Genomic DNA, 22217 nt, shown 5'->3' with positions numbered 1-22217 from the left:
TGCCACAGGCGAGGTCATCCAGGATCGGGCGCAGCAGATGGAACGCTGGGTGCAGCACTACTCTGAGCTATATTCCAGAGAAAATGTAGTCACCGAAGAAGCACTGAACAACATTGAGTGCCTGCCTGTGCTGGAAGAGCTTGACAGTGAACCAACCCTAGAAGAACTTCACGTGGCCCTGGACTCCCTTGCCTTTGGCAAGGCACCTGGAAAAGACAGCATCCCTGCTGAAGTCCTAAAGTGCTGCAAAGAGATCATCGTCACTGAGCTGCATGAAATCCTCTGTCTCTGCTGGAGAGAAGGTGGAGTACCTCAAGACATGAGGGATGCAAACATCATCACGCTGTACAAGAACAAAGGTGACAGGGGTGACTGCAACAACTACCGCGGCATCTCTCTCCTTAGCGTTGTAGGAAAGCTGTTTGCCCGAGTTGTACTAAAGAGGCTCCAGGTACTTGCAGAGAGCGTCTATCCAGAATCGCAGTGTGGATTCCGAGCCAACAGGTCCACCACTGATATGGTATTCTCCCTTAGACAACTGCAGGAGAAATGCAGGGAACAACGACAGCCACTCTTTATAGCCTTCATAGATCTCACAAAGGCTTTCGACCTGGTCAGCAGAGACGGCCTCTTCAAGATTCTCCCCAAGATTGGATGTCCACCCAGGCTCCTCAGCATCATCAGATCTTTCCACAAGGACATGAAGGGCACTGTTGTCTTTGATGGCTCCACATCAGACCCTTTTGACATCCGAAGCGGAGTGAAGCAGGGCTGTGTTCTTGCACCAACCTTGTTTGGGATTTTCTTCGCTGTCCTGCTGAAGCAGGCCTTTGGAACTGCAACAGAAGGCATCTATCTCCGGACCAGATCAGATGGAAAGCTCTTCAACCTCTCCAGACTGAGAGCAAAATCCAAAGTCCAGCTGAAATGTCTGCGTGACTTCCTCTTTGCCGACAATGCAGCTGTCACTACCCACTCTGCCAAAGATCTCCAGCAGCTCATGGATCGTTTTAGCAAGGCCTGCCAAGATTTTGGACTGACAATCAGCCTGAAGAAAACACAGGTCATGGTTCAGGATGTGGACTCACCTCCCTGCATTACAATCTCTGAGCATGAACTGGAGGTTGTCCATGACTTTGTATACCTTGGCTCAACGATCTCCGACACTCATTCTCTCGATACCGAGCTAAACAAGCGCATTGATAAAGCAGCTACCACGTTTTCCAGACTCACAAAGAGAGTCTGGTCCAACAAGAAGCTGACGGAACATACCAAGATCCAGGTCTACAGAGCTTGCGTCCTGAGTACACTTCTGTACTGCAGCGAGTCATGGACTCTTCGCTCACAACAGGAGAGGAAACTGAGCGCTTTCCACATGCGCTGCCTCCGACGCATCCTCGGCATCACCTGGCAGGACAAAGTTCCAAACAACACAGTCCTGGAACGTGCTGGAATCCCTAGCATGTATTCACTGCTGAAACAGAGACGCCTGCGTTGGCTCGGTCATGTCGTGAGAATGGATGATGGCCGGATCCCAAAGGATCTCCTCTATGGAGAACTCGTGCAAGGAAAGCGCCCTACAGGTAGACCACAGCTGCGATACAAGGACATCTGCAAGAGGGATCTGAAGGCCTTAGGGATGGACCTCAACAAGTGGGAAACCCTGGCCTCTGAGCGGCCCACTTGGAGGCAGGCTGTGCAGCATGGCCTTTCCCAGTTTGAAGAGACACTTTGCCAACAGTCTGAGGCTAAGAGGCAAAGAAGGAAGGCCCATAGCCAGGGAGACAGACCAGGGACAGTCTGCACTTGCTCCCGGTGTGGAAGGGATTGTCACTCCCGGATTGGCCTTTTCAGCCACACTAGACGCTGTGCCAGAACCACCTTTCAGAGCGCGATACCATAGTCTTTCGAGACTGAAGTTTGCCAATACAATAAGTATTGTACCTACACCCTGGATGTTTTCTACACAGTCTTTGTTAAGTTCCCCTTTCTAGGAAGTCAGCCATCAATCCCCTGATTGAATTTTGATGATAACTGATAACTACATCCTGATCCCCATTCAAACTTATGCATATGAAAGCAGTACTCCAAGCACCCAGCATTTAGTCCTGCACCCAGTAAACAAGCTACCTTCCAGCTCAGCATGTAGGCACTGTCTCCCAACTCCTTATAAGAGAGGTCTTGCGCTCTCTCTCTCTCTCTCTCTCTCTCTCTCTCTCTCTCTCTGTCTCCGAGGCCCAACACAGTTGTATCAGAGGGTCCTCTCCACAGGACTCCCCCCACCCAACTGCTCTACAGGACAGGTAACTATCTTGCTCCTTGAACTCTTTCACTTCTTCCCCCCTTCTCCCCTTCTCTTCCCATCTTCATCTAGCAGCTGGAATTGGCAAGCAGGGATCCCTAGAAGCCTTGCCTACCTTCCTTGGATCCATCCAGTACTCTTCACACGCAACCACCATGAAAGCTAGGTACACTGTCTTCAAGCATTAGGACCAAGAAACATACCTTTATTATTTCTCCATGTGCATTATTTTTACCTTTGTTCTTTTGTAATAAAACCATCATCTTTTATGGAAAGTTATCTTTCACTCAGTCTCCTCTTTAAGCAAAAGGAATTTCTCTGCATTACGCCGTCTTGTTATCCGGCCAAAGGTCCTGATGTTCCAATAAGGGCAGTGTAATAATTCCCCTAAACAAAACAGCCCTTTTGGTAACAGCTGGGGTAGCTGCTGAAGCAATGGTCCAGCAAAGACATCTTGTCTGGTCCCTGTCACCATCCAAGCTGCCTTGTTCGGCACTAACTAGAGTTTCTGAATGGTTGTACAGGGCAGCCCCACATAGACAGCATTACAGCAGTCCAGTCTTGAAGTCACTGAAACAGGGATCACTGTAGCCAGGTCCGAACAGCTCAAGTATGGTCTCAGTTGGCGCACCAGCCGAAGCTGGGTGAACGCTTTGGCTCTGGGGAACCCACTGTTTGGTTCAATGTGCAGTCTGATCCCATGCCCAAGAGCAATCCCAAACTGCCAGAGTGTTGCTTCTCCTGTTATGCTCCGGCAGGACCGCAGCTGGGGAGGGCTTACTGATCCATTCTGCTGTGTGCTTCTTTCGGGCAGGCGCTGCTCACACTGTGTCCACGATAGATGTAAATGCCTCAGGGAAGGGAACCTCTGCTGGCTTGAGAGGAAATCAAAACTTCGACCTCAGGTCTGTTAGAGTGGCAGAAAAAGAGGTAGTAGGCTCAGTCTCGGGATTAGGGTTAATCTCTGGGCAAGCTCTGGTTGCCTTGGACAATGGTCTTGGGAAAATGTCCACAGGAATGAGCCTGTCTAAGTTGTATGCATTAATGTTGTCTTCTTTGGAGAGTTGTTCCTCTTCCCTCGAGGAGGAGCCCTCTGAGGAGTCCGATGCACAGAGCCATCCTTGTCCATCCCCAGACCCCTTCAAGATATGTTTCTGAGGGGGAGGCTAGAGTTTAGTGAACCTCATAAATGAGGAAGATTTAGAGCACTTGGGGGACAATTCATCTGACCCCGAAGGGCTGATCAGCGAGGAGTCTGAAGAAGGCAGTGGTGGTTGTTTAGAGTTCTTAACTCAAAAAATTGAGTGTTGGGTGGGTTAGGACAGACAAAAGAAAATATTTCTTTATTCAGCATGTGGTCGGTCTGTGGAACTCCTTTGCCACAGGATGTGGTGCTGGCGTCTACCCTAGACGCCTTTAAAAGGGGATTGGACAAGTTTCTGGAGGAAAAATCCATTATGGGGTACAAGCCATGATGTGTATGCGCAACCCCCTGATTTTAGAAATGGGTTATATCAGAATGCCAGATGCAAGGGAGGGCACCAGGATGAGGTCTCTTGTTATCTGGTGTGCTCCCTGGGGCATTTGGTGGGCCGCTGTGAGATACAGGAAGCTGGACTAGATGGGCCTATGGCCTGATCCAGTGGGACTGTTCTTATGTTCTTATGTTAACTTGGGGATCCAGTGACCAAGGCTCCTGCACAGGTTCTGCTGCAGGGCACAATTTTTCTGCCACAGCTTTGTCTACCAGGTTCTGGACCCACAACGGAACATGTGACTGGGGTTCTTGAGGGATGGGGATCCTCCCTAGAGAAATACGTGGCTCTCCTGTAAGCAGGCACCTGCCTTGCCCCCAATGAGCAGAGCTTGAAGTGTGGGCAAAAGGAGGTTGCTTCACTGCTGCCGCAACAGCTGTGAGGCACAAAGTTTTGGGACCCTTCCAAGCCGTGGCGGGATGCGGAGAATGAGGATTCGCGATTTCTGTGGACTGCCACTGCCCTTGCCACTTGACAGAACTCGGGGAAATAGAACACAGGGAGCTGACAAGCTCACAGCCTGACCTCTCACCAGCAAGGCAGGGCTGATCTGGGACACGAGAGCCCTCCATGCGAAGGAGGTCAGGTGACTTGATGGGACACAGGGCAAACCCATGCTAAGAAATGCTCCCTTCCTCCACTGGAGAACATCCAATGTTTAAACTGGGGGGGCGGGCAAAATTTCAACTTTAGGGCCTCTGAACTTTTAGCAATTGTGAAGAAGGGGGAATTCCAGCAGGTGCAGCTTGTCATCTCACAGAACCATTTCACAGACTGTTATTTTCCCCGGGAGGAAAAAGTGCAGAAAGTGGTGTCATGTGCTTTTATTCCACGGGTGCATTTTATAAATTATAATCATAAATTTTGCTTAAAGTGTACTAGGTAGGTGATATAGGTGCTATAGTGGCAGCAGATGCAGCCACGGTCTTTACCAATCCACCCACCCCCCCAGACCGGCCCAACCAACCTACACACTGACCAATACTTACAGGTGTAGGAAAACAGTTTTGGGTTTTTTTTGCAGATTTCAGGGGGCTTTGGGTGTGTTTTTTTTGTTTGTTTTTTTTACAAAAATGAGCAGAAAGTGGTGTTATGTGTTTGTATTTTGTTATCATGGAAAAAACACACCTATACCTATCCCCCACTATCCTACATGATTCAGCAACACTTTCAAAGTCTAAGAGCATGCTATGGTGGGGTGGGGTGGAGGGGACAGGACCAGACAGGTTGGGAGACAAATGGCTGTTGATGGGTCTCCTCTGGCCTATGCCAGCCATTTAGCTAGTGGGGGGGGGGGTCTGAGGAGATGCAGGGGCACATCAGGCCAGAAAAACGGGGACAGGCTCCAGTATACTCAAGTGCCGCCAAGACCCAGCACTTCCAGCAGTCATAAGAACAGCCCCACTGGATCAGGCCATAGGCCCATCTAGTCCAGCATCCTGTATCTCACAGCGCCCCACCAAATGCCCCAGGGAGCACACCTGATAACAAGAGGCCTGCATCCTGGTGCCCTCCCTTGCATCTGACATGGGCCATTTCTAAAATCAGGAGGTTGCACATACACATCATGGCTTGTACCCCATAATGGATTTTTCCTCCAGAAACTTGTCCAATCCCCTTTTAAAGGCATCCAGGCCAGATGCCATCACCGCATCCTGTGGCAAGAAGTTCCACAGACCAACCACACACTGAGTAAAGAAATATTTTCTTTTGTCTGTCCTAATTCTCCCAACACTCAATCTTAGTGGATGTCCCCTGGTTCTGGTGTTATGTGAGAGTGTCAAGGGCATCTCTCTATCCACTCTGTCCATCCCATGCATAATTTTGTATGTCTCAATCATGTCCCCCCTCAGGCACCTCTTTTTTAGGCTGAAGAGGCCCAAATGCCGTAGCCTTTCCTCATAAGGAAGGTGCCCCAGCCCAGGAATAATCTTAGTCGCTCTCTTTTGCACCTTTTTCATTTCCACTATGTCCTTTTTGAGATGTGGCGACCAGAACTGGACACAAGTCTCCAGGTGTGGCCTTACCATCGATTTGTATAACGGCATTATAATATTAGCCGTTTTGTTCTCAATACCTTTCCTAATGATCCCAAGCATAGAATTGGCCTTCTTCACTGCTGCCACACATTGGGTTGACACTTTCATCAACCTGTCCACCACCACCCCAAGATCTCTCTCCTGATCTGTCACAGACAGCTCAGAACCCATCAGCCTATATGTGAAGTTTTGATTTTTTGCCCCAATGTGCATGACTTTACACTTACTGACATTGAAACACATCTGCCATTTTGCTGCCCATTCTGCCAGTTTGGAGAGATCCTTCTGGAGCTCCTCACAATCACTTCAGGTCTTCACCACTTGGAAAAGTTTGATGACGTCTGCAAACTTTGCCACCTCAGTGCTCACCCGTCTCAAGGTCATTTATGGTTGAAAAGCACCGGTCCCAGGACAGATCCTTGGGGTACACCACTTTTCACCTCTCTCCATTGAGAAAATTGCCCATTGACACCCACTCTCTGTTTTCTGGTCTTCAACCAGGTCTCAATCCAGGAGAGGACCTGTCCTGTAATTCCCTGACTGTGGAGTTTTTTCAGTAGCCTTTGGTGAGGAACTGTGTCCAACGCCTTCTGAAAGTCCAGATATATGTCTACGGGTTCTCCCACATCCACATGCCAGTTGACCTTTTCAAAGAATTCTATAAGGTTTGTGAGGCAAGACTTACCCTTACAGAAGCCAGGCTGATTCTCCCTCAGCAAGGCTTGTTCGTTTATGTGTTTTGAGATTCTATCTTTGATGAGGCATTTCACCATCTTACCCAGTATAGATTTTAGGTTGACCTAAAATCTATAGTTTCCCTGGTCCCCCCTCTTTCCCTTTTTAAAGATTGGTATGACATTTGCAATCCTCCTATCCTTTGGCACCATGGCCGTTTTGAGGGACAAGTTGCATATTTAAACAAGAGATCAGCAACTTCATTCTTCAATTCCTTAATAACTCTTGGGTGGATGCCATCAGGCCCAGTGACACTGATTTTTAATTTATCAATGAGCTCTGAAACATCTTCTCTTTCAACCTCTATCTTGAAAGTATCAGTATCAGTCAGATACAAATAATTTTTCTATTCCTTTGATATTAAGAAAAAACTCAAAGTGTGGAGCAGAAGTTGTTTTCAAGCTGTTTTATTGCCTCTGTTTATTGGCTCTGCACAAAGTTTCCAGAAAAGAGATCAACAAAGAACGAGCCGTCCAAGCCCTTAGACCAGGGGTCTCCAAACCCCGGCCCGGGGGCCAGATGCGGCCCATGGCAAGCTTCTGTCCAGCCCGTGGCCAAACTCTTGTCCCCTGAAAGCCTCTGGCCCGCTCAACTGAACATGACCAGAATTGCGCTCTGATTGTGTCTGGAGGGTGTTCTGAGGGCAAGAGAGGTTGAATGAATGAACCCATTCATTCATTTGTTCACTCATCTAAGTTCCATCTCAAATTTATTTATTTAAATTTTATATTTAAATTATTTTTCCGGCCCTCAGCACCACACCAGATATTTGATGCGGCCCTCTGGCCAAAATGTTTGGAGACCACTGCCTTAGACCAGCTCTGACCCTCCCCAGCAGAAGGGAAGCTACTTCCGTTGAACCTGGCAGCTGCTGAAGGCTCAGGCGCGCTTCTAAGAGTGGAGGAGTGTGTGCAGAGCTATTTGGCGATCAGGCCTGCCTTTCTGCTCATCTCCAACTCCACAGGGGTTCCAAAAACTGTGGGATGGGACTCCCTGGGGGGGTCATGACCCGACTTTGGGTGGGTCTCCACAGGGTTCCGGAAAATCAGAACCGGTTGCCTCCAGCCCTGAGGCTACACTTAGCAGCCAACGATCTTGCAAAGAGCTCAGCTCCTGCAGTCTGCAAGACCAGCGCTCTGCCCTGCGAGGGGTTGGGCTGCTGAGGCTTGCGAGCAGCTGTGCTTAGAGGGGGATGAATATCTGGGGTCTGCTTTCTGGTGGGGGCTGCTGTGAGACAGGAGGCTGGACTAGGTGGGCGGGCCTGGTGCAGGGGCTCTTCTTAGGCTCTCAGTTACCCTGTGGAACTCCCTGCCACTGCATGTGGCGTGGCACCTGGATGCCTTCCTGGGGACTGGGCAGAATGACGAAGGAGAGCCCTGGGCGCGTGCAGCCTCCTGGCAGGCTCCGCAGGGAGCCCAGCAGTGCAGCGGGCCCCTAAAGGGTTAGGGCCACAGAGGTGCGCCTCCTAGAGCGGCAGGAAGTGCCCCGACCCCGAGGCTGAGCCCTGGAGGACCGCGGCACTTCCGGTTCCTGCTCCAATGGGAAAGCGGCCTTTGAATTTTCCCACGCGCAGCGTCGGGGCTGGAAGGAGCTGCGGCTGCCCAGGAGGGCCCAGGCGAGTGGGGCGCAGGGCAGCCGCCGGAGGGCGCCCTTTCAGAGGAGCCTGGGGGGGTGGTCTGTGGAGAGAAAACCCATCCATGAGCCTGTGGAACTCCCTGCCACTGGACGCGTGAGGGCTCCTGCCTGGGTGCCTTTCAAAGGAGCGGGGGGGGAAGGGTTCATGGAGGGAAGGTCCTTCACAGGTTAGAAGCCCAGATGGGTGCCCTCTGCAACCCTCTGCTTTTAGGGCTGAGGAAGGCCCCTCTGGGGAATCTGTGGAGGGAAAGCCCATCCACGAGTCTGTGGAACTTCCTGCCACTGAGTGTGTTGATGGCACCTGGCCCTGAGGCCTTTTAAAGGGAATTGGGAGGTTTATGGAGGAAAAGTTCATCAAGGAGTCTGTGGAACGCCTTGCCACTGGATGTGGGGGGGTGGCGCCTCTGGGTAGTCTGTGGAACTCCTGGATGCCTAAAAGGGGGTATGGGAGATTTATGAGTATAGTAGTGCTGCTACAGTGCGCCATTAGTCTGTGGAACTGCTTGTCACTGGATGTGGTAATGGCATCTGGCCTTAATGCCTTTAGAAGTCAGTTGAACAGATTTATGGAGGAAAAGACCATCATAGGTAACAAGCCATAGTAGGGTATGTGCAACCTTCAGGTTTTAGGAGTAGGCTACCTCAGAATGCCTGGGGGGGGGGGCACCAGGATGCAGCTCTCTTGTTGTCTTGGGTGCTCCCTGAGGCATCTGGTTGGCCACTTTGAGGTCCAGGAAGCTGGACTAGATGGACCTTTGGCCTGATCCAGCGGGGCTCTTCTTGTGTTCTACTGAGTGCTGAGTGGTTCATGTCAAGAGACTGACTCAGGAGTGGAAGGAGCTGCCTAGATTCACAGGCAGTTCTTGCTGTCAGGGGGTGGGAATTGAAAGCTTCTCAAGACTGGACACAAAAGGGTCGGTGATGTGGGTAGCGCAACCCCCAAGAGGAGCAGAGAAGTTGTTGGGGCAGAAGAGAGAATGCCAGCTTTAAGTGAGGTGGCAGAAATCTAGTCTGAGTGCTTCAGGTTGCATGTGAGATGTGTTTGAATGCTTCTCCACATCAAAACAAAAATCTTAAGAACATAAGAAGAGCCCCGCTGGATCAGGCCAAAGGCCCACCTAGCTAGACCAGCATCTTGTATCTCACAGTGGTCCACCAGATGCCTCAGGGAGCACACAAAACAACAGGATGCCTGCATCCTGGTTCCACTCCCTCGCACCTGGCCATCTGAAGTAGCCTACTTCTGAAACCAGGAGGCTGCATGTACCCAACATGAATCTGTGATGGACTTTTCCTCCAGAAATTGGTCCAATCCCCTTTTTAAAGACATCTGGGCCAGATGCCATCGTTACATCCTGTGGCAGAGAGTTCCACAGACTTATTGCACGCCGAGTAATTAGACCACAGACTAATTCCCTTTAGGGATAATAAAACCCTTCCTTCCAAGTTGTTGCCTCTCAAAAGTTGTTGTTTTTGTTTATTTGTTCTAATGAAGCTGTTGTATTAGCTATGCATGGAATTATTTGAGCAGACCAACAGGACTGCTTATGTTTGGCAGATACAGCAAAGATAGTGTAGCCTTCCTTCCTGATACACTGGCTTACTCAAGCAGGAGGCTTTTCGGGGGGAGCAAAAAAAGGAAAAATCCACACACTCACACCTGTTCCCACATCTGTCTTTAGTTTGGCATGGTGCTGTTCAAAATTCTACCACCTTATATTGATGGGCCCCAAGTCCCTTTTTGTTGTTTTGATCTTGAGTTCAACATCACTATTATTGGTAGCAAACATGTTGTAAAATATTCAAATAGAGAGAGTTGTGCACATCAGGGCTTCTCAAACTTCTAGCACCAGGACCCACTTTTTGAAATGAGAATCTTCCAGAAGTGATGTCATTACCGGAAGTGACATCATCAAGCAGGACAATGTTTAACAAACCTAGGCTGCAATCTTACCTAGGAGTAAGTCCCATTTACTGACCTTGTTACAAGCATATGCATAGTAGCCTGTTAAAAGTACAGATGTGTAACATTTCTCCAGATGCTGTCACATACCAGGATAGCATCAAGCATTAAAAATAAAATATTGAAATGAATGGGGACCCACCTGAAATTGGCTCATGACCCACAGTTTGAGAAACACTGGTGTACATAATACATTGTTACAGAGTTGAAAAAGTATGGAGTTTTTCCCTCCTATCAGATTTTCCAGTGGTGTGTGTGAGACTAATTTTATGTCCAAGAAGATAAAGTTATGGAAATGAGTAATCAACAGTGTTGGGGAGTTTTGCTGCTTTTCTTGGAGGTCATAGGTGCTTCTCTGTTCTTGTTTTGAAGCTGTTGAGAGATTCACGGTGTCTGTGCAACAATGTTTTGAAATCTGGCTCCATGCAGAAAGTGAGTGTATTCCATCATCCAGGAAGGGAAAACTACCCCGGCAATTCTAAGATTTCTCTGTTCTCCTTTGAAAATGCAGCTGCCGCCCCACTCAGCATCTTAGAGGAGGGAAATGGCCCGCCTCCTGCCTGAACTTTGTAGAGAAATGCCCCTGACTGACAGCAACCTGTGTACCAGTGACAAAGGAGGCTGCTTGAAAGTGAAGGAAGAGATTCTGGATGAGGAGACCACCAGCTTAGAACTACAGCGTCAGCACTTCAGGCAGTTTGGCTACCAGGAGGTGGATGGACCTCGAGAGATCTGCAACCATCTCTGGGAACTGTGCAATCTGTGGTTGAAGCCAGAGAGGCACACCAAGGAGCGGATCCTGGAGCTGGTGGTGCTGGAGCAGTTCCTGGCCATCCTTCCCCCAGAAATCCAGAACTGGGTGAGAGACGTGGATCCAGAGAACTGTTCCCAGGCAGTGGCTCTTGCTGAAGATTTCCTTATGCGGCACCAAGAGGATGAAAGTCAAGAAGAGCAGGTGATGTATTTGATAGGCTGAACCCGGAGAGCTCACTCTGGGTGGGTTTATATGGGGGGCTGAATCGAGTGGTCTGATTATTTTTCCCCAGATGTGCCCCTTCAGACTGCAGGTGGGAGGCTGCTTGTTTAAATACTTTCCTCATGAAAAGAAATGTTCATGCATGTGGAAATCTAGCAGTGAATGAACAGTTCTTCCTGTCATGCTAGCTTTCTACAACTTTTTATAATTTCTTGGTGGGAAGCGCTGCTTGAATCCTAAGTGTGTGTTTGATATAATGTGGCTTAGATATGCGAATTGCTACATTTCAAAAGGTGGTATGTCTGTCTTCAGTCAAATGTTTTTCCCTCTCCTCCTTTTGCTGCCCACTTTACGGGACCTGGATTGCCATTTCAGGTGCTGGGGCCGTTCAAAGAGGAGGCGGTTAATTTCCCTGAGACCGAGGACGCTTCATCCGAGACCTGGCAGAGAGTTATCTTGGGGGAGATCAAAGAGGAGGAAGAGGAGGATGGCAACGCGGCCTCTCTGGGTAAGGATTTTCTCTTGTATGAGTTACGGAGTGCTTGGAAATTCCTCCAATAACATTAGCATGCAGTGGAGCCCAAGGAAGGCACCTGCATTGTGGTTGTCATCCCTGGGGCCTCTGGGAGGTGATTGCCTGAAATTAAGGCACAGATGGATGAGGATCACAAAACCAAAGGGACAATGAATGGATAAAAACTGGAGGGAATAATAAAGAGTGAAAGCGGAGTGAGGCTTGAATCCACCTGTTGCCCTTGTTCAGTTATGGATTCAGGAAACAGGGTTTGGAGGATTGTACTATGTCAGTATGAAGAGAGAGGCATTTCGGCATCCTTGGGTGCTTCTTGGCATAAATAACTTCCTCCTAGGCTTGATTCCTTCTCCCTTCCTTTCCTCAGGCATAGCTTTTGGTGAGGGAAAGTTTTCAGTCTTTGCTGAAGGATTGTAGCAAATTCTTTTTCTGAATAAGGAGACCCTGACTAGATTCTGCTCCTGATGCATGCATCTCTGGGGCTTTACAGAACAACTGGATCGGACCCATCTAGCTCAGCTTCCAGTAGTGGCTAGCCAAGAACCCCAGGGCCGGTGGAAGACCTCCTGGTGCTGAGATGGTACACCAAATGCTGGCATACCTCCCTTACCTAGCAGTGCATCCATAGCTGCCTCCATGACTCCTCCTTGAAAAGAGAGTGGGAGGGGTTGAAGGGCAGGAGGGTGGTGGGCTAGTGTTGCATTCTCTAGCCTGCCACTCTTCAGTCCTCCACACATCCTCTTTCCAGTGGCATAGCTAGAGGGGTGCAAGGCATTATGTTTTGCAGGGAGCCTTAGTGCAGCATGCAAGCAGCCCCTCCCCTTTGGAGCTTGAAGTTTGCTTTCTCCCTGGCTCAAGGAAGGGCTTGTGTGAAGGTCAGCAGAGTTCCTCCAGAAGATCCCAGGATCAAGTCCCCAGCATCTCTAGCTAAATGGATCTTGGGTGGCAGGGCACCAAGATTCTCTTAGCTAGAGATGTGTGGGATCAACTATGGGATCTGTAGCCCTGCTATCCAAGATCCTTTTAGCTGGGGGGCTGACCACACAAGGTTTGAGGTGGATAGTACTGAACTGGACAAACCAGTGGTCTTGCTTGGATTGGTAGCATCATGTGTTTTTTTGGATTCTCTCCTTTTGGCAGGTAACGAGAGAGTGTATAGGGAGGAGCCAGAACAGTCAGGGGCGCCAAGACCACACGGGACGTTGTCGGGAAGAGGCAAATGGAACACTTTCCACAATCCTGACCTGGGAGAAGCCTCTGAGAGCCAACCAGGAAGCTACCGAGAGAAAGTGAGGGAAATTTGTGCTCCACAGGTATACCAGCAAGTCAAGGGAGTGGCGGGGCAGCCACGCATCCAAGATGAACGCTTGAAAAAATGCCCGGAATGCGGCAAGGGCTTCGTATGGAGGTCTGAACTTATTGAACATCAGCGATCCCACACAGGGGAACGACCTTACTCGTGTTCATACTGTGGGAAAAGCTTCAGCCGCAAATCATACATCATTAAACATGAAAGGATTCATACTGGAGAGAAACCTTATATTTGCTCCCACTGTGGGAAAGGCTTCATCTCCAAATCTGACCTTATTAAACATGAGAGAACCCACACAGGGGAGAAACCATATATCTGCTCAGATTGCGGGAGAAGCTTCAGCAGGAAGCAGTTCCTCGTGACCCATCGGAGGACGCACACAGGAGAGAAGCCCTACAAATGCTCCGAGTGCGGGAAGAGCTTCAGTCAGCGGACGTGCTTGGTCATCCATGAGAGAGCCCACACTGGGGAGAAGCCGTTCAAATGTCTGGTTTGTGGGAAAAGCTTTGGCAGGAGGGACATCCTCATGACTCATCAGAAGTTGCACACAAGAGAGAAAGCGTTCCAGTGCGCTGACTGGTTGTGAGATGGCTATTTGTAGCAAATATATGAAGTCCTTGAATTCTCAATTTGTATATATTTGAGAAATGCATTACAAAGGAAGGCTGAGAGTGTGAGAGAGGAGCTGGAATGGTTGTGTTAGACTGGTTAGTGCGGTGAATTAAACTGGCATGACAAACCGTAAACCGCAAGCTCCTTCACACTGGATGTTATAAGAACATAAGAACAGCCCCACTGGAACAGGCCATAGGCCCATCTAGTCCAGCTTCCTGTATCTCACAGCGGCCCACCAAATGCCCCAGGGAGCACACCAGATAACTACAGCCTAAGATGCTTTTAAGTGAACACCCAGAAACGTAATGTGTGAATGAACGCACAAGGGTGTCAAACAGGTAATGCTGATTGGAGAAGCAAATTGGCTACAACTTCCTTTTGAGTGTTCTGCTCACAGATATGGTTATGGGAAGATCCCCCCCCCCCCATTTTATTGTATTTCTGGTTATGCTACTTTGACATCAAGAACAGGCCTTCATATATGGATGCCAGCAGGCAAAATGAACTATTCTCCCAGAGGACACTGGCCTACAGGCCTCATTTCCACTTTGGTCGGGTTCGGACTATTGGGTGTTTGTTTGTATTCCCCCTTCTCCCCTCACAGTCACACATCCTGGAAGGAGATTGATAATCCTATGTTGTTATCTGTAGTTCAGGGGTCTCTAAACTTTTCCGTCAGAGGGCCACATCAAATATCCTTTAAATATACAATTTAAATAAATACATTAGAGATGGAACTTAGAAGAGTGACTGGAATGAATGAATGAATGGGCTCAAATGCCCAGGATTTCTCCAAGCACCAACAGAGTCCAAGAAATAAAACACACACACTTAAATGGACCCCCATTCCCCCACCCCACAAGCACAACTCTGGTTGTGTTTGATCAACTGGGCCAGAGGCTCTCAGGGGATCAGAGACTGAACGCAGGCCGGATAGAGCGTCTCTGTGGGCCGCATCTGGCCCCCAGGCCAGGGTTTGGAGACCCCTGCTCTAGTTGAATGAAATTCAGTAATCCTGTCAGACAGTTTTCCATTGTATCTGCAATTTGTGTTTGCTTTCCTGAATGCAATTCCAGTAACTTCTGTATTTTGCACCAAAACATTGGATTATACCTGTATTTTGCATTAACTTAGGTAAACTTCACTTTATTTTGCCAGACATCCCATGGCACCAGAGGGCTAATCTGTATTTTAACTGACCCTGCTAGCCCTGTTTACCTGCAACCTGGTTAAGAGGAATTCCCTTCATTCATACCCAAGTTACCTATTGATACATTAAAAGCAAACACCCCAAATTACGCATTTATTCTCCGAACATTCTGCTTACACGTAAGCAACTTTTCAATATCCTTAAATACTAAGGAGGTTTGACTAGCAAATGGTCACTCTCCTGAGTGCCCTAACACAGGGTCACTCTCCAGAGTGTCCACACACATGTTGCTCACAGAAACTTCTGCACATAGACCAGATGCCCAGACTGTCATGCACTTTGAATTCCCTCACCCCCCCCTTTTTCTTTTCTCTCCCCATCTTTAGCTAGCAGCTGGGGTTGGCTGAGCAGGGATCTCTGAAATCTTTCCCTACCATTCTCCTCTTTCTGATTTCTTTGGATGCACCAAATACACTCGCACGACACCACACTCACCAGTCTAGGACACTCTGGTTAGGGCATTACAATAGTCCTCTACTGATTCTTTTCGATATCTATTTTGTGTCCCTTTTAATAAAGCTGTAATCATGTATTAGAATATTTCTGTCAGTCTCTTTAACCACAAGGAATTTCTGCAGGACACTGGTTTGCATCCAGTCTTAAGATCCTAGTGTTCCAATAGACCAGGTGTACTAATTCCCCTAAACACCTAAACCAGGCTCTTTTGGTAACGATATTGGAATGTCTGTCCAGAATCAGCTTCCCTGTAAAATTAATTAAAAAAAACCATTTTTAGATTGTACGCCTGAAGCAGAAACCTTCTCTTTTAATATTGTATGGCATCTAATGTTCCTTTTAGGCCCTTGATAAATGAGTAATAAATTAATGAATTCATGCATTTCTCTTTCCACTGGGGGAGAATTTCAACTTGAAAGGTATTGATTTAATTTTAAAGGACTTCATGTGTGTAATTGCAGTAATACTTACAACAATTCTGTAAAGTAGGCTAGTGCTATTTAGCTGTTGTGGGGGCAAGGGGGGATGGTGGTTTATGGCTGAGGGACAAATAGTATTCCTAATTCATTCTGTGCCCTAGGGCTGCAGTTTTCAAACTCTCCGGGAGTTTGAAACCCGCGGTAAATCTTTGCAGGGGGGGTGGCGGAAGGGGAAGGCAGCGACGCGATCCCCAGGATCATGTCGCTCAGGGGGCTGCAGGTACTGGGGTGCACCCTCCAGTCCGTGCAGCAGCCATCCCTGTGTGCGGGGAGCCCTGCATGAGCACCTGCAGGGCGCCCCAGGTCAGGGAAAGAGAGAGTGAAGCAATCTATTCTGCCTCCGCGGAAGCGGAGTGTGATCGCCCCACTCTCCCTTTCCCTGACCTGGGGCACCCTGCAGGCCCTCGCGCAGGGCTCCCCGCACACAGGGACGGCTGCTGCAGGGACTGGAGGGTGCACCCCAGTCAGAAGGGAAAGCAGAGAGCAATCGTGCTCTGCTTCCGGTTTTGCGGAGCGGGGCATGATCACTCCGCTTTCACTTTTCCTGACCTGGGGAGTCCTACCGAAGGTTGCGCAGAGCTCCCCGCACCCCCGGGAGGCTGCAGGAGGCTTGGGCAGGTGCACCCAAGCCCCTGCAGTCCCCCTGAGCGGTGCGATCTTGTGGATCGCGCCGCTGCCTTCCCCCTGTCTCCTGGCTGCCCCCGCCCCTTAAAGGGGCAGAGGCCAGGACCCACAGGCTGGGGGGTCACGACGCCCCGGTTTGAATACCACTGCCCTAGGGAGAAGGCAATGCTGAGCCCTGCTTCCTGCCATGCTAGCTTTCTTTGCATAACAAAGTTTGCATAAAGTTTAAACCGCATAAAGTTTAGTTTCTGGGTGGGAACATTTCAATTGCAAACTGCAAGCAAAGATTCAGTACAGTAAAAACTTGAGTAGTTGAAGTGGTTTGGCTTCAACATGGCCTGACTTATCTAAATTATAAGCTAAGTCACATTGCCTGGTTTGCTCATCTGCCCCTCCTGCCTCCCTTGTTTGAGGCTCTCCTTCCTCTGCACATGCTCTGGGGCTCTCCAAGACTCCTCGCATATGCCAACGGGGCTGCCTGAGACTCCTTTTAAAAGAGCTCCGGAGACCGAAAAGTTTGAGAACTGCTGACTTCAAGAATGGAACTCCTTGAAGTGTTTCCTGAGCCCAGGTGTTTACCACTGCCAAACTCAGGGCCCTATTCTGTCCAACTTTCCAGTGCGGATGCTGCCACAGTGCAGCCTCAAGGTATGGGGACAAATGTACCCTTACCTTGAGGAGGACTGTGACTGCCTCCTCCATGCAGGAGGCAGCACGTGTCCTGTTGGCGTGGCTTCATCAGATCTCAAACAGTGGATAGGATTGGGCCTTCAGTCAGTTAAACAGAAGTTCACTTCTGGCTTTTCTCCAAAGCTTCTTTCTAAAGCTTACTTGGAAAAAGGAAGCATTTTTGTTGCAATTATTCTAGTGGGTGTCAGAGACTTTTGCTGATCTTCTGCAGGTCTCCCAAAGATCTACCAGTAAATCCCAATCTGTGTGCTGCCCCAGGGCTCTGCAGCATTGCCCCATTTTAAGTCATTAGAGAACCAGTTTGGTCTCTAGGTGAGCAGAAAACAAAGTGCTTGCTTTTATGGAACGTTCTGGAATCCCTAGCATGTATGCACTGCTGAAACAGAGACGCCTGCGTTGGCTCGGTCATGTTGTGAGAATGGATGATGGCCGGATCCCAAAGGATCTCCTCTATGGAGAACTCGTGCAAGGAACGCGCCCTACAGGTAGAGCACAGCTGCGATACAAGGGCATCTGCAAGAGGGATCTGAAGGCCTTAGGAGTGGACCTCAACAAGTGGGAAACCCTGGCCTCTGAGCGGCCCGCTTGAATGCAGGCTGTGCAGCATGGCCTTTCCCAGTTTGAAGAGACACTTGGCCAACAGTCTGAGGCTAAGAGGCAAAGAAGGAAGGCCCATAGCCAGGGAGACAGACCAGGGACAGACTGCACTTGCTCCCAGTGTGGAAGGGATTGTCACTCCCAAATTGGCCTTTTCAACCACACTAGACGCTGTTCCAGAACCACCTTTCAGAGCGCGATACCATAGTCTTCCGAGACTGAAGGCTGCCAACAAGCTTTTATGGTGAGTGAGGCAGAGAGTGGCATGCTTGGGTGACTAGGTGAGGGACACCTTCCCCTCTTCCCAATCAGTCTAGAACTCTGTGCAATACTCAAAGAATGCTCAAGGTTCCAATTCAACCAGTGTTCTGTTTCCAGTAACTGTCAGCCAGTTGCATCTGGGAAGCTCACAGGCAGGCTGTCATCAGGAGGGTCTTTTCCCTGTTTATCTTTCCTCAGAGATAAACCATTTCCTCAAATGTTTCTCTTTTGAGCAGCTCTTTCCTCAAAAGTAAACCATTTCCGGGGGTTCTGCTTAGCCACTGTGGTCAGTAGCCTGGATGGAGTCGTCCTCCACTGTTTTTGTTTTAAGCCATCTAAGTTAGTGGCTACTGCCATATATTGTGGTCATGATGCAGCCCACATGCCACCCAAGGTAAATGGTTAAGCTGTGTGGAGGGGGGCAGACTCTGGGGTAATTTCAGGGTGAGGGGAAGGTCAAACAATTTCCTGAGATCTGAAAAATTGATTGGATGAATGATTTCCCAAGACATTGGTGTCTTGAGAGATGCAACTTGGGCCTAGTAACAGCAGATCAAGGGATAAACCAGCACCTGGGCTGTATCAGTTGAAACTGGAGCCTCATACGATACAAAAAAGCCTTGATATACTCAGAAAAGCCAGCATATACAGTGCAAGCCTGGTAGGATAAATAGCCTTTTTGACATGAGATGTCAAGATAATTTAAACCATAGAGTGTTCAGTGTGGGAGGCAGTGGCTTTGTGACACTGAGCTGCGGTGCACAATATTACATAAGAACATAAGAACAGCCCCACTGGATCAGGCCATAGGCCCATCTAGTCCAGCTTCCTGTATCTCACAGTGGCCCACCAAATGCCCCAGGGAGCACACCAGATAACAAGAGACCTCATCCTGGTGCCCTCCCTTGCATTGGCATTCTGACATAGCCCATTTCTAAAATCAGGAGGTTGCGCAAACACCTCCTTGTACCCCGTAATGGCTTGTACCCCGTAATGGATTTTTCCTCCAGAAACTTGTCCAATCCCCTTTTAAAGGCATCCAGGCCAGTCGCCATCACCACATCCTGCGGCAAGGAGTTCCACAGTCCAACCACACGCTGAGTAAAGAAATATTTTCTTTTGTCTGTCCTAACTCTCCCAACACTCAATTTTACATAAGGGGAGAGGCTAGAGAGGCTTCAAGCTAGGGTTGCCAATTTCTAGGCAAGCCCCTGCTCCTGTGGCTTTAGCTGCAGTTGCACAGCAGGGGGTCACACTCAGTTCCATGCTACAAAAAGTTTCTCTGAGTTGGATTTCTGAAGCGTATGCCTCTCTCAAAGGCACAAGAGCAGACCACGTGGGGGTTTTGGCCTGGCCAAAAATTATTTGGCCAATTATTATGAGTAACCGAAGCAGGATAGTACTGTAATAAGTATGAAGGGTTCATGAGCTTGTCCTGACTCCTGCCCATCCTGTTAGCCACATTCCATGGCTGAAAACTGTCAGCTTTTTTGCTAGACTCTGCCACTTATTCTGAAAGTTGTCATTTTTTTTATCTAGCTCACATCATCCAACCTCTTGGTGTGGGGTGCACGAGCTAGGGAAAGAGAATGGAAAATTGAGATTTAAAAAAAAACACCAATAAATATACACAGCATATTAACTCTAACGCATAAATGTTTACTCCCAAGTTCTTCAATTTGTGTCTCCTGTACCCCTTCATTTAATGATATGAATTAAGCTCAAAATCTTCTCTGGGGTGAGAGGGGTATGATCTAGCCTTATTTATTTTTCACATTTGTATACACATTTGTATATAATTGTATAAATTACAGTACAATTTGTATTGTAAATATATTTGTATACATTTGTATACAAATTATATACATTTGTATATAATTTTTTTGTGTAAAAAAATTTGTATATTTGTAGCCTTATTTATTTTATACATTTGTATACTGAACTGCCCGTCCTCCAAGGAGCTCAGGGTGATGGGCATAATAGCTCCTTCCCTCTTTTTGTCCTCGCAACAAGCCTGTGACCTTCTCCTCTTCCACCTCCAGCCACCTTCCACCTCCAGCCATCTGCATCCTTTTTCCTACCACTCTCACTATCTATCTATCTATCTATCTATCTATCTATCTATCTATCTATCTATCTATCTATCTATTTTTCTGCTTCAAGTATTTATTTTCAGCAAGTATTATCACTTTTTTTATACCACACCCTCCAAGGAGCTCAGGGCAGTGTACATGGTACTTCCCCTTCCTTTGTCCTCACAACAACCCTGCGAGGTTGAGTTGAGGATGAGAGAGAGAGAGAGAGAGAGAGAGAGAGAGACTGACCCTAGGACCCCCAAGAAGCTTCATGGCTGAACAGGGATTTGAACGTGGATCTTCCAGGTCTAATTCCAATTGCCAAACCACTACCATCCTGGCTCCCTGCAAGTATTTATCATTATGCTAACAGTACAATAGTACAATCACTTGGAAACAATGCAAGGCAATAAATGCTTGTATATGGTTGGGGTGGAGGCAGACTGGTCCTTATGCTCTGTACCAGTTTGCCTCCTGCTGAGCTGGGTGTGTCTCAGCTCAGCTCAGGTGCTTCGCAAAAAGTTTCAAAGGCAGCATTTGTGAAGGTGTCCCCACTTCTGCTCTGCCTTCCCCTTCAGTCCACTAGAGACCCCTGATTCTTACAACCTACAACACTCCTTTAAGGTAGGGCAGCATTACTAGCCCCATAGTGTAGATGGGAGGGTGGAGGCTGAGCCTAAAGTCACCTACAGCCCATGCATGTCTACTCAGAAGCAAGTCCCATTAGAGTCAGTGGAGCTTACTACCAGGAAAGTGTGGGTGGGATTGCTGCCTTAGAGCCCAAGCCTGTGCATGTCTACTCAGAAGTGAGTCCCATTACAGTCTATGGAGCTTACTCCCAGTGAGGTCCCTGCAGCAGCTGGATTTGAACTGGCCCCTTCCTCATCATGCACAGTTTGAGTTCCAGTTCCCATTCTGATGGCATTCTGCGGCCAGGGGCACCCTATGCTTGTTTGGCCATGAAGGGGTTAAGGTGGTAGAGTAATCATGTATGGAGAGACTACATAAGAGTCTATGGGCTTCCACCACATGAAAGTCAGTCACTTCCGGCTCCTGTAGAAAAGCACAAAGGGCTGTGTTACACATGGTGTTCTTGTTAAAAAAGTCTGGGTCCTGATCGCAGGCGGCAGGCAACCTCCATGTGTGGGGCAGGAAAGGTGGCACCTCCAACCATTTGGAAAGCAATGTTTCAGGACAAGATTGCTGAGATGCCAAGGAACTTTATGCACCAGTTCAGATCGATCAGTTAAAGTCTTCCTTGTTTGCAATCATCATTCTTTCTCCCCCCCCCAAAGAAGCTCCTAGATAAAGATGACACTTTTTATATACTTCACACATGTATATGTATACACATGTCTGTTTTTATATACATCATCACACATGTATTTAGATTGTGAGCCCTTTTGGGACAGGGAGCCATTTAGTTATTTGATTTGTGAACTTTTAGTTGAAAAGCGGTATATAAATACTGTTAATAATAATAATAATAATAATAATAATAATAATAATAATAATAATAATAATGTATATGTACATACATCACGCATGTATATACATGTCTATTTTTATATACATCATCACACATGTATATACATCACACATGTATATGTCTATTTTTGTATACAACACACAGACATATTTATATGTTTATTTTATCTTATCTGAACTGTTGGGAGAGCGGTTTATATTTATAAGTAAATACAATAAACATTTATAAATATATACAGGACTGTATCATGTTCTTGGCAGGACTGTTATGGAGAAACTCAACAGATGGTGAAGAGAAAGGCTTCTCCTGTTGAATTTCTGCCTGGTAAGGCTTTTCAAGGCACAGAGAGATACCACTGGCTTCTTTAGTGGAGCTTGCAAATGACAGAACAGGCAGGGAAGTGAGTGTGTCTGTTCCTTCCCAGTGGACAGAGGGAAGGTCAGAAGTTTGCCATTGGGAAATTCAGAGCCTCCCTAAGTCCAGGCACAGGGATGTTCTCTGCCTGCCATACTTTCAGAGCCTCCTATCCATTATCCCCAATGGTGGGAAATGGGGAGGGGGTGTGTGTCTCTTTCCCTTCCTAAGTGCCAGGTGGAAATTATGACTGATAATTTCTTATTAGCAGAAGGGGGTGGGAGGGAGGGGGATTGCCCTCCTCTGAAACTGACTAGCAGTAGATCAGAGCAGAACTA

General features: G+C 48.1%; 1 protein-coding gene across 1 annotated transcript; it reads left to right on the top strand.

Moving 5' to 3' along the window:
• The first annotated feature begins 8143 nt into the window (after window positions 1–8143).
• Window positions 8144–15703, top strand: LOC136640462 (zinc finger and SCAN domain-containing protein 31-like). Its single transcript, XM_066615615.1, has 4 exons — window positions 8144–8226; window positions 10721–11164; window positions 11561–11693; window positions 12858–15703. The coding sequence occupies exons 2-4, from the start codon at window positions 10754–10756 to the stop codon at window positions 13613–13615; spliced, it is 1302 nt and encodes a 433-aa protein (XP_066471712.1). The 5' UTR covers window positions 8144–8226; window positions 10721–10753; the 3' UTR covers window positions 13616–15703.
• Window positions 15704–22217: the final 6514 nt, after the last annotated feature.

Source organism: Tiliqua scincoides, chromosome 2 (assembly GCF_035046505.1).
Source record: "Tiliqua scincoides isolate rTilSci1 chromosome 2, rTilSci1.hap2, whole genome shotgun sequence".
In the NCBI taxonomy this organism is placed as follows: domain Eukaryota; kingdom Metazoa; phylum Chordata; class Lepidosauria; order Squamata; family Scincidae; genus Tiliqua; species Tiliqua scincoides.
This window is presented reverse-complemented; position numbering and strand designations above follow the sequence as displayed.

Coding starts and splice junctions, on each gene's coding strand:
- LOC136640462 (XM_066615615.1), top strand. CDS start 10,754: ATGGCCCGCCTCCTGCCTGAACTTTGTAGAGAAATGCCCCTGACTGAC. Junction 11,165..11,560: donor ATGAAAGTCAAGAAGAGCAG/GTGATGTATTTG, acceptor TTGCCATTTCAG/GTGCTGGGGCCGTTCAAAGA. Junction 11,694..12,857: donor TGGCAACGCGGCCTCTCTGG/GTAAGGATTTTC, acceptor TCCTTTTGGCAG/GTAACGAGAGAGTGTATAGG.